Raw genomic sequence first — 13,210 nt, 5'->3', positions numbered from 1 at the left:
TTTCCACCCGACAGCAACGATATGTTTTCATCCCTAGCATGCGTGTGAAGCGCTCTCTCCGCACCCAAAGCACCATGGGACTTCAAGGGGCCGTTTGATGGCAGCGTTGCCCGGGCAACAGATCGCCTCCGTCGCGTAGAAACCACGTATCTTCATATTTCCACCTTTTATATTACTGTTACTGGCCTATTTCATCCCACGAGAGTGTCGCACAGAAGCAGCAAAAAATAGCGCTAAACTAGCCAACGATAGCAAAACGTAGCTAAAAATAGCTAAAGAGTAACCAATCTACCGGCTCACAAGGGAAAGTGATTAGTTGTCTGTGGGTGTTCAGATATCAAACCGGTGAAAACAATTAGCAAGACTAAATAATACAATAATGTACTGGTATTTAATGGGTACACACACAGTCAGGTTATTATTTCTCGTGACATACAAGGTTTCCACCGGGCTGCGATGATTATATTTTAATATCCTCTCTCTCTCTCTCTCTCTCTCTCTCTCTCTCTCTCTGTGTGTGTGTGTGTGTCTCAGCTGTTGGAAGACGCTGAGACACACACACATAGCAGATCTACAAGCGCTCAACGCCTCCCGCTGCGAGGCGTTGAGAGCTTGTAGATCGGCTATTTTTTGCAAATAGGTTTGGTGTGGAGGTCAAAAAGAGCAGGCCAAGTACAGAGTGAAAGGTCAAGTTTACTAAGTATCGACGATTTAAGATTTTTAAGTGGTTACGTTTCAAACAAGTCGATGAATCTATAGTGTGTGCCAGCGGCTACGTCATTGTAGTCCTTAGCGGCCATTTCTTGTGACAAAACACAGGTGTTTCAATTGTTTGATTGCATAGAACTAATGCTATAGTCTAATCAGAACACCTGTGTAAGGCTGTGTTGTCACAAGAAATGGCCGCTCTTAGAACTACATTTGGCACACCCTATCTATGAAATCGATGAGAATATGCATCACGCGTGCACTAGCGCCGCGTCATCAGCGCCCATACCCTAGGTGGGGTTCTCCCTGTGTATCCTAGGGTTGATACCCTCACAAAAACATGCAGTAATCCTGGTCTCAATAATGCCTCCCCCTGGCCAGCCGGGGCGCTTGATGGAGGGGAAAGGAACTGGTTGGAATAACTTGTTCCTTCCACACGCTACGTCCATCCCGGGGAAATTCCCCCTGTCAGGTGAAAAGAAACAACTTGGACTTCTCATGCATTGAAGGAAGCATGAGGTCAGTCCGTTGTCTCCCCAGGCACGGCAGAGGGAGAGCAGAGCCCAGGATTACATAGGATAAAAATTATAAGGAAAAAAAAATGAATTTGCATCACACATAAGAACTTAAGCCAAACATAGCAGATCTACAAGCTCACAATGTCTCGCAGCGCTATTTTGGGCAAAAGGTTTGGTGTAGAGGGGAAAAAGAGCAGACTAAGTAGGTCTACAGAGTGAAAGGTCAAGTTTATTAAGTATTGATGGTTCAAGTGGTTAAATACGTATATGAAAACACAAATTGACATAAATCCAAAATACACAATGATTTGCTGTCAAACGATGGAACTATGCTTATGCCTGAAAACGTTGAAGACCTCTGTTCTAAAGCATAAAACAATGGTTAAAGCGGTTCAAGTCTTAACGTGATACCGATGCCTTCCTGCACCGTCTCATAATCCGCTTTCCTTGTCTTCCAGAGAACCACCGCTCAGACACAGACGTGAACCATGGGAGGCAAACTGAGCAAGAAGAAGAAGGGCTACAACGTCAACGACGACAAAGACAAGGACGCCAAGGCTGAGGTAGGGCTAGGCCAGGGGTGGGCGACTTTGATGATAGAGAGGGCCACTGTATTTCCAACTTCGCTCCAGGGGGCCACATTGCATATTGCTACATCCACCTTTGTCATTCCACTATGTCAGGGTTCCCCAATGATCCTTTTGCACAAAGTAGTGCCATGCAAGATAGAGGGCGCCAGATCCCTTTGAGTCACACCCTACCACTACTTCCTGTTCATCCACAGAGCATTGATTCTAGTTATTTTATCCATTAGATTAACACATCGGACGCCCACGAGGTGTCTACGCGACAATTTCTTTGATGTCGCTGGAGGCCCACGACGCGTTGGACGCGTTTACTGTATTTACATTATAACTTTATATCTCACCGTTTGGTCGGGGCTACGCCTGGATGTAGCCCATTAGCCGCTAGTCACTTCGAGTCGACGCTGAGAGCATCGCACGGCCGTTTTTCGCCGTATACTCCAATGCATTTCCCCATCTTTAAAGCCCTTTATCTCCGATGTTTGTTTTATGGCTAAAACTGTGGCCGCGTGCGGCATAATGTCCAAATTTTGATCGGCAATGAACAGCTATGATCAACACTAGCCTTTACAGTAAGTAACACAATAACATCCTGTCTGCGCTCATGTGACCAAGTGACGTCATCGCGCATGCATTGACGCAGCAGCGCCGGATTAGCCACAATGGTGGTGGGCCTGGGCACTTAGAGGAGATAAATAATACAAAATCGTGGACATCCAATGTGTTAAAGTGCTTTCTTTTCACTTTTTTCAATTTGGGATGGTAAAAAGATGAGGCAGACAAAGTAATAAAAGTTGAAAAAGGGAAAAGAAAGCACTTTAATCTAATTTAGAAAATTACTAGAATCAATGCTCGGTGGATGAACAGGAAGTAGTGGTAGGGTGTGACTCAAAGGGATCTGGCCCCCTCTATCTTGCAATGCACTACTTTGTGCAAAAGGAGAATAGGCGGCCCGCAGGCCATTTGCGGCCCGCGGGGGGCTACTGTCTGGCCCCCACCAACCCCAGTAATAATGGTGGTATAAGAGCAGCAACAACACTAGTATATCGTCGTTGTCGGGTGGAAACCTTGTATGTCCAAAGCCGTTGGTTTTGTATTTATCATCTGAAAAATGTACTAAACTAGTGAAAACAGCTGATCTACAAGCACACAACGCCTCACATCGCGAGGCATTGTGTGCTTGTAGATCTGCTGTTTTCCCTAGTTTTGTGCGACAATCTTGTATGATGAAGCAGGGCTTTGCTTTACCAAAAAACCTACACATTTGAAACTTGGAGATACAAGGTTTCTGCCCGACAATGACGATATCTGAACTGTTGCTGGAATGTTGCAATGGTGTGGCCCTCGGCTTGGTACCCTAGACATAATTCGGCCCTTGGGGAAAACTAATTCGGGAAGCCTTCACTATGTCATACAAAAGAAGAAAACATAGCCGATCTACAAGCTCAAAACGAGTCGCACTGGTTTCAAGCTTGTAGATCGGCTGTTTTTGCTTCTTTTGAATTGGAATCCTCAATAATTTTTTGTTATTTTTGAATTGGAATCCTGAAATGTAACATTAATTTCAAATGCATTTAGTTAACTTTATGAACAAAAATACAAATATGTTGGACATAAAAAAGACTAACATTTTAATACTACTATACTAGTCATTAAGCTATTAATATAGACTTAAGTACATTCAATTCATGTTTGGAATTGTAACAGCTGAAATCAATAATATATGACTGTTTTGATATTAACCTGCTGAGGGCCGCATTAAGTGAAGGTGGGGGCCCGCATGTGGCCCCTGGGCCGCCAGTTGCCCATGAATGGGCTAGGCGATATGGTGATAAATATTGCTGAGATGATACAGTGTCTCCACGATATGCCTTTTCAGAGATATCGTTTATATCGTGATAAAACATCCTGTTGAATTGTTAATACAGAGATTCATCGCAGAATTCATGTAAACCTGCATTTTTGTCTAAATCAGTAGTTCTCAAACTTTAAAATGTCAAGGTCTCCCCCTTAAAGGACCACTTCAGCTCTGGGACAAAACCAGATCTTATTTTATTGTTGTTTGGGACACGATCAACACAATCCTGAGTTATTTTTTTGTGTTCAATCTGTGTTTTTAGATATTTTAGTATCAGCATGCAACAACTGCATGCAACAACTGGTCATATGATGCATTTTGCATCATATGACCAGTTGTTGCATGCTGAAATACTAAAATATCTAAAAACACAGATTGAACACAAAAAAATAACTCAGGATTGTGTTGATCTTGTCCCAAACAACAATAAAATAAGATCTGGTTGTCGCAGAGGTGAACTTGCCCTTTAACTCTGACAGTATACAAATGAAACCAAATGTACCCGTAAGGTAAGGGTCCATTTGGTGTCATTTGTATACTGTCAGAGTTACAGTACATACTTATAAGGATCAATTTAGACCTCCCACAAGGAACCCAGAGAGTCCCTGGACCCCACATTGAGGACCACTGGTCTAAATGGTCTGTTTCTCCTTTTTCTTTTAGTTTTTGTTACCCTTGTACTGTAACTTGACAAATAACCTATAAAAAACGACATGAAAAAGAATCGTGACAAGATCGTGTATCGTGATACAGCTTGGGAAAATATTGTGACATTGTAATGTTTCCATATCGCCCACCCCTAGGGGGCGTCGGCCGAGGAGAGCGAAGCGCCCAAGGACAGCAAGGACGAATCCGCCGCCGCCGCCAACGACTCCACGGAGGCAGCGGCGGCCGTGACCGCCAACGACACAGCGGCCGAAGACAAGAAAGGCGCTCCCGAAGCCGCCGCGGCCAAGGAGGAGGACAAGAGCGCAGCCGCCAAGGAACCCGAGAAACCAGCCGCCAACGCCGAGCCGAAAGCGGAGGCGCCCAAAGGCCCCACCGCTGCTGCCGCCGAACCTCCGGCCGCCAAGGCCGAGGAGAAGCCGAAAGAAGCAGCGGCAGCGGCCGCTCCCGCCCCTGCTCCTGCTAAAGAGTCGGCGCCGCCCGCGGCTGCCCCTGCCGCCAAGGAGCCCGAGACCAAGGCCCCTGCTGCTGCTGCTGCGGCGGCGGCGCCCGAGAAGAAAGTCGAGGCCGACGCCAAAAAGACTGAGGCCCCGGCAGCTCCGGCGGCGGCCCCGGCCCCCGAGGCCCCCAAGCCCGCAGAGGCCCCGGCTCCCGCCGCGGCCCCTGCTGCAGCAGCGGCGGCCCCTGCCAAGGATGCAGCTCCACCCTCTAGTTCAACACCAGCAGCCGCACCGGCTGATGCGGCGGCGGCAGTCAAAGAAGCCGGCGCCACAGACGCACCAAGCAAGGATCAAACCGTAGCAGTTCAAGATTAATGGACAGCTTCTTTTATCGCAGTGGTTCTCAAAGTTCATTTTTTTTCGTTTCAGGGACCCTCCACGACGTGCGTATAGCGTGCAAAGCGGAACCGAAAGGAAGCTTATAGGTGCATATATACGCTGCCATAAGATGTCAGAGGTCTTATTGGTTATGACTACCAAACGATGTCAAAAAGAAGTTCTTACGGGTTGGTGTCAGAACTTTCGGTGGTCACCGCAGCCCACCTATAGATGTTTTGACTGTCAGAACTAGCCTTCGGAACTTCTTTGTTATGCGGTCACGATGACTTTTGTTTTGACGTCTTATGGTAGCATGTAGCTTCTTCACGGGTCCATTCGGTTCTGTTTTGTACGCTCTCGGGTTCCAGAGTTCCAGACCTGTAAGGTTCCGCCGTCTAGAACCCCTCTCAAGGAACCCCTCGTGGAGGGGTCCCTGGATCCCACTTTGAGAACCACTGTTTTATGGAAATTAAAGAGTAAAAAAAATACAAAAATACAAAAAAGTACCTAACACAACAAGAGATGACAAATTTTAATTAACTAGCCCACCCCATATTATGATAATAATGATAATAATAATTTTGATGATGAAGATGATGATGATGATGATGATGATCTATTGCTGAAGGCTTGAGGACTGGGACAACCGCCTCGGGGAAGGACTGTGTCTCGAATGTGCTGCAGAATGGGACGATGATTATTACTATCATTATGATCGAGATGTTTTCTTCTGTTTCTTTTCTGCCGTAGTCTTTGAACTTTGATACGAGTCTGTGTCGAACCATCCACCATCCATCCGTCCGTCCGTCCGTCCATCCATCCATCCATCCATCCATCCATCCATCCATCCATCCATCCATCCATCCATCCACTTTCTCGTCCGTTTAAAACGTTTAACCTGACCTCTCATCGTTGATTGGCCAGTTTGATGTCCGCCAGTTGCCTCCAAGGGGGCCCCCTAGAGGGCCCTCTTGGAGGCACGGGTGGATTATGGTTGTGGCCCTCAGAGGGACAGTAGCCCAGGAGGGCCTTTGGCCACTTAAGGGCCGTTGACTAGCAAGGACCCCTCGGCCAGGGGGCCCATTGACAACATTACTACAAATGTGTATAGGTTCAAATTATGCTAAAAATACGTGGGCCCCTCAGAAAGATATAGAGTAGCTCAGGGGTCCGCCAGTCTTAAACCGTCCCCTGGTCTTGAGGGTATCGGGGTCTATAGATACTATAAACCCTCGCCTGGATTGTTGGTTGTGTTTTATGTGTTGAAACGGAGAAGGACGGATTAGAATGTCTTCACCAGCTGGGCGCACACACAACACAACGTGTTTGTCCAAATCTTCATGTCCCTTTCTGAGTCCTCCCTCCCTCTCTTTCTCTCCTCTCCTCTCCTTTCATTCCTCCTCTGTCCTCGTCTTCGTTGGCGTGTCGTGTTCTCGGCTGTCCTGGGTCGGTTCCGGTACCGGCCTCCTCCAGCCCCTCCAGTCATCGTGGTTCTTCTCTGGTGCGGTGCCGTCCACCCGTGGTTATTCCTTCTTTTAAAATGTCATTTAAACATTCTCTGCCCTTCTCGCCTCCTACTGCATGTTGCCGGGGGATTCTTTTCGCGGAGAATATGATGTTAGTCGGAAACAACGGTAAACGTGGCGCTAGCTCGTTTTCACGTGGTTCTTCAAGGAGACAGAAAACAGCTGCTTAACAACATAATACGTTGTAGAAGAAACATTGTGGCGAACACAACACGATTCAAGGCCATGTTGTAAATTACCAGGTTGTCACCCACAGCCAGGAGGGTCGAAGGCGTAACATTGACAAGCAGCCGCCCCTCTTGATCTGCCAAAAAATACAAAAAAAAACGTTCAAGTCCACTGAAACTTAACGCTCATCCCTGGTAGAGGAGTGTCTTTACCATAGACACAGCCCCTTAGACACATGAAGCCAATAGGAATTTGTTATGGGAGAGGAAAGTCTGTCTTGGTGGTGACCAAGACTTTCTGTTGAAGTCCTTAGCGGTGGGTTCGCACTCGGCACAGAGGCGCTTTTGTGAATTTTTGTTAAGTGCAGCAGAAGGTCTGCACCCAGCTTGTTTGTTCCCACGTGGGAACCGCTATGCTAACCCAAAACGGGTCCTTCATACCACCCAGCGTAGCAGTGTCGAGCTCCGCAGATGTGTGCAGCGATAGTTTCGGCGATCTGTTCTGCCTTTTTGTTCCCCCAGAGAGCAGAGGATCGATATGTCTGATTAAAGAAACATGTCAGAACTGTATAAAGATAGATTCTGGTGTGAACAGCCAGGCTCCTGTTCATTCAAGGATATTACTTTGCAGTAATTCGCAGTGCTTCCGCGTGCAGCACGAGTCCCACCGTTAGATGAGACGAGCAAAGTGGGATCTTGTTTACTAGGCTTTATAAAATATTAAGTAAATTCCATCGGCATGTCCTCAAAAGGCCTGATGGGACTTATTTTCCTGACCAATCAGAAAGCAGCGAAGTGTCTTTGCTCCTCCCACTTTCTGACCATACACGGCATCCATTTTACGATAGATCAGGTCCTTCAAATATCACTTGCGGATAGTCCTTAGTATTTGTTTTCGATGTACTCGGGAGCATGAGACGGCCGCGGTGTTCAAAACATCAGATCTAAATGATAGATTTCAGGAAAGATGTCGCTATAGGAAATTCCCACGACGTTGACATGTAAAGAGAGTAGCAGATCTGCAAGTGTATAACTATTGTCTGCTCGCACTCTGCGAATTTAGCCAAAGTACGCACCTTAAACACAAACGAACTCGACGGCTCCGGTTCGATAGCACAAAGCAGTACGGGGGTGCAGCGACGTTCCCGTTAATAGAGAACACGTAACGTTCAGCTAAGTGGACCAGCAAACGGCAACGACGCACCGCGTTCAGTTAATCAGTTTTTCTCAAACGTTCTTAATTTCAAGGACCACCAGTTTGGCACGGCGACGAAGGAGCATTGTGTGGCGACGTCCTCTTTATCGCTAGAGAACTTTGCATGTCTGTGGTCGGGTCCAAATGTCTGTTATTTTGTTTAGTTCTTTTGAAGGGCTGTTTCACTCTAAAGCACTTCTGAACTTTTAACCAGGGGCAGAGACAATGAGTTTAACATGGTCAACCTGAAGTTTACTGAAGTTCTACAGGTTTTTATAGGAGGGGGGGGGGGGGGGGGGGGCTTCTAAATATCCAATCGAGAAAATGTAATTTGCACAAGTAAGCCTGAGTAGACGTTAAAATGGCCCCAGAAGTGTTTTAAAAGTGGAATACCTATTTTTAAGTCATTTGCATTCACGACTACATTATTCTTCCATTTGGTATAGTTTCCATTCCAGTAACTCACTGCTCCACTCTCTCTCTCTCTCTCTCTCTCAACACCCAACTGTCATTCAAAACAAAGGTGAAAAAATACAAAAAATAAAAAAGATAATAAAATTGGTGCGTTGAAAATTATATGTACTTGTATAAATGGTGCAAAAGTAATAAAATGTAAGAAATGGATTGAAACTCGTGGAGAAGGATGCGTGTCTATTTATTTATTCTAGTTGTTCTTCAAACCAACATTATCGTGACACCGCACGCTTACAGGCGGCGGGGGAAAGCAGCTACTGTAATTACTAGGGGTGTAACGATACATTTTAATAGCGATTCGATACATGTCACGATACATGGACGATATTGGTTCATTCATGGTGATAGGATACGATTCGATTCAATGATTTAAAATCGATATAGTAACTATTTAGCAAAGCAATTAAATCAGTGTGAAAGGTGTGGATAGTGCAGGTTTTTAAGGGAAACATGTATTATTATGGATATAAATAAGTAAACACAGTGATTATCTGCCAAATACATGGACATTGTATATTGACAAACCTGCACCTTGACATGAACCCAGAGATTACACACATTTATCGATAGACCAAGAGTAGCTATATGGAATGGAAAGGTAATTAGACCCCTCTTTTTCATTTTCCCTCTTAAAATTGCCAAATACAAGGCACAAATACTTAGTTTCCACACAATCAATTATTTGCATTGCAAAACGATTCGATTCGATTATCGATAGACCAGGAAAAGTAATTAAACCACTCCTTTTATTTTTTTCTTCTTAGAAATGCTAAATACAATGCCCAAGTAAGTAGTATTGATACAATCGATTCTTTGCACTGCTGATTCGATACGATACAAAATAAAACGATACGATTCGATTTGAGCTGTTTTCTTTTTGATATACTTCGATTTTTTAAGTTAAAAACGATATTTCGATACAGTTACTATATTGTTACACCCCTAGTAATTACATTTAACCCATTTAGACCAGGAACGCATTTAGGGGTGTAACGATACATTTTAACAGCGATACGATACGCTTCACGATACATGGTTGACGATACGATACATGAACGATATTGTTTCATTCATGGCGATACGTTACGATTTGATTCGATTCAATGATTTAAAATCGATATAGTAATTAACTATTTAGCAAAGAAATTAAATCTGTGTAAAACGTGTAAAAAAAATCTATTATTATGGAAGTAAACACTGTGATTATCTAGCAAATACATGGACATTATATTTTGACACACATGGACAAACCCACCTTGACATGAACACAGAGATTACACACATTTATCGATAGACCAAGAGTAGCTATATGGAATGGAAAGGTAATTAGACCCCTCTTTTTCATTTTCCCTCTTAAAATTGCCAAATACAAGGCACAAATACTTAGTTTCCACACAATCAATTATTTGCATTGCAAAACGATTCGATACCGATTACCGCATTTTAAAAACGATGCGATACAAAGCCAAAATGGTACGATATTTTGCTTTTGCAAACGATATAGTAGATCATTGCAAATTAAAATAGATTTTTCGATACACTTACTATATCATTACACCCCTAATTATTACCTATTATTTCATGCTTTAAAAAATTGCAGATGTGAGCTTGTATATCTGCTATTTTTGAATAGCCAACGTGTAAAATAATGTTTTTTTTTTAGTTCAAATCTAAAATAACACTGATGCTTTTGTGGTCTTAGTGGGTTCAACGGTACACTTATATGGGGTATATTCCTTCTTCTCACTAAACCTGTGCACTGAATACCAAGTGGCATGCGGTATACCTGGGAAGAGCTATTTGGTAGAGTTGTTTACCTTTGAATCATGGGTTTGATTTGTTATCGTCACTGTAGGGCAGAAACCTTGTATCTCCCAAGTTTCAAATGTATGCGTTTTTTCGTAAAGTAAAGCCCTGGTTCACCATACAAGACTGTCGCACAAAACTAGTGAAAACAGCAGATCTACAAGCACACAACACCTCGTGTCGCGAGGCGTTGTGTGCTTGTAGATCGGCTATTTTTCGGCTATTTCAAAAACAAAAAGAACATTTTTGGACATACAAGGTTTCCATCCGACGACCATAACAATATAGTGGCCAGTGCCAGCTCATAGGAGCCCAGGTTTGATGCATATCAACAGCTGTTCCTCTCTGACAGAAATCCAATTGATATCATTATGCTGTAGCTTCCAGTGATAAATGCACTGCAAGGCCTTTCTGACAGAAACACTGTACATTTTATTGAGCTATTAAGTGATAAATAACAAACCACTCGGGGCTAGCGGGGTGACGAGTGGACGAGGTCAGATAAGGACCTCCAACAGCCAAACGCATCCATGCACAAACACGCACGAACATGCACGCATGCACGAACATGCACGCACGCACAAACTAGGGCATTCACGAATAGTCATTTTTAGTATTCGAATTATTCGACCTCAAAGAATAGTCGAATATTCGACAGGACTGGCAAAACTGTCAAATATTAAGTAAGTAAGAGGCGAACATTGTGAAAATAGCCGATCTACTGCGAGGCGTTGTGAGCATGTAGATCTGCTATTTTCACAATATTTATCTGCGGAACTGGGTCACATTAAATGTAACACCTACAATTCCAAGTGCTTGTCATTTGAACAGGCCCCTGTTCAAATATGTTTATTTTGGGGGTCAAGGCCTAAAAAGGTTTGAGAACCCCTGGTATAGAGCATTAACAAATTCATCCACCAAGGGGCATTGACAACTCATTCTTATGACTTCCTATCTAGCCAAGCTTTATAAACTAATATTTTTTAAAGAGAAAACAATAAAATAATTAAAATAAGCGAATATTCGACTTCAGTGAACAACGTAGAATAGTGACTTTGATATTTGAATATTTGAATATTTGAATATTCGAATATTTGGTAAATGCCCTAGCACGAACATGCACGCCAGCTCCAACAGCTCTGTGAACAAGCTGTCAGGAAGATTTCAGACGGCTAGTACAGTAGCTATAGTAATAAAAAAAGGGTCACTCACACAGGGCAAAAATCCACACGTCCGAGACAGTTTGCCCTCCTGGCCCCCAAGTTGTGGAATAAACTCCCTGTCGCACTTAGAACAACGGACTCACTCGCTAGCTTTCGCCGTGGACTGAAGACTCACCTCTTCAGACTCCACCCAAACCCTTAGCACTACAGAAAATCAATGACCATACATGAAGATAGTTAGCATTTGTTTTTAGTTTTTTTTAGAACTTTGATTATATTGTGTTTTTTTTTCTAGATAGATATCCATTTGCACTTGTTATATTGCTGTTGATGTACTGACATATTATCTTGTGATGTTTTGTATCTGCTTATTGTAAGTCGCTTTGGATTAAAAGTGACTGCTAAATGCCTAAACTGTAAACTGTAAACGGCGGGATAATAATACTCTGCTTTAAGGTTTAATGTTCCTTTTGCCTTTGGGCCGTTCACTGCAGCGAGCATTACAGCTATAACCACAAACTACTGTTTTAAAGATCTCTTTAAGTCAGTGTTTCTCAACCTTTTTATGGGCCAGTGCCCACGATCCAATATCCAACCTCCCCCCACAACCAATACAAGAAATGTGGGCATATTTTCTATTCTAAAAAATGTATTTTGTAGCTTATATAATTCAGAATCATTGTATCCAGAAAAAAAAAAAAAAAAAGATTATGCGATCGCTAAATGGCGCATAGGCCTATTATTACATTTTGCAACTTCCTGCATATGTTGAACTTCCCGCAATTGCACAGCATAAAATCAAATAATAACCTTGAACTCAAAATCAAGGATAGTAGCCTGCAAGGACAGATCTTTGGAACCTTCAACCACTTGAACCCTAGCAAACACACACAGTACATCAGCCCAGCATTTACTACTTGACATGAAAATGTCTGTAATAACCTATTGCGGTGTGTAAAATACAGAAAAAGGTGAATTATAATAATAGGCCCAATGATAAAATGAAAAAAGTAACAAAAATGGTACCGCAAAAGGGACCATACCGTACCGATTCAAAGCTGAAAGGTACTCATCCCTAGGTTTAAGTGGTTCGATGGCTCCATTAAAATGTATGTCTCTTGGCAAAAGGGCCTTTCTGTGTGGAGTTTGCATGTTCTCCCCATGTCTCCTAGGGTAGATACCCTCACAAAATAAACATGCAGTAATCCTGGTCTCTATACTGCCTCCCCCTGGCCGGCCCGGGGCGCCTGATGGAGGGGAAAGGAACTGGTTGGAATAACGTATTCCTTCCACGTGCTACGTCCGACCGGGGAAACTCCCCCCCTGTCAGGTGATAAGAAGCGCTGTGCTCACTCCTCCTGTACTGAAGGAAGCATGAGCTCAGTTTGTGGCTCTCCCCAGGTTGGCAGAGAGAGAGCAGAGCCCAGGATTAAAGCAAAGGCTATTGGCACTGGGTGAAAAATGGGTTGCAAAATCATGGGAAGAAATTTAGAGTGACAGTCGCGGACGGGCCGGTCAGCGGCTCTTGCTGAAAATTTTAAGGAGTAGTTCACCACCAAAATGCCTTTTTCCTATTGATTACTCACGCCATGGAGATTTGAGTTCAATAATATTATATATATATATATATATATATATATATATATTTATATATATATATATATATATATATATATATATATATATATATATTTTTTTTTTGTATTTGTCAAGACAAAAATGTAATT

General features: G+C 43.4%; 1 protein-coding gene across 1 annotated transcript in view; it reads left to right on the top strand.

Moving 5' to 3' along the window:
• The window catches only part of basp1 (brain abundant, membrane attached signal protein 1), an 85,060-nt gene extending 76,804 nt beyond the window's left edge, over nucleotides 1-8,256 (top strand). The window contains exons 3-4 of the mRNA XM_080725202.1: nucleotides 1,685-1,789; nucleotides 4,472-8,256. Coding sequence (XP_080581328.1) covers nucleotides 1,715-1,789; nucleotides 4,472-5,149 — 753 coding nt within the window. The 5' untranslated portion in view covers nucleotides 1,685-1,714 and the 3' untranslated portion in view covers nucleotides 5,150-8,256. The remainder of the gene's footprint in view (nucleotides 1-1,684; nucleotides 1,790-4,471) is intronic.
• Nucleotides 8,257-13,210: the final 4,954 nt, after the last annotated feature.

The sequence above is a fragment of the Nannobrachium achirus genome (assembly GCF_963921795.1).
Source record: "Nannobrachium achirus genome assembly, chromosome: 5".
In the NCBI taxonomy this organism is placed as follows: domain Eukaryota; kingdom Metazoa; phylum Chordata; class Actinopteri; order Myctophiformes; family Myctophidae; genus Nannobrachium; species Nannobrachium achirus.
This window is presented reverse-complemented; position numbering and strand designations above follow the sequence as displayed.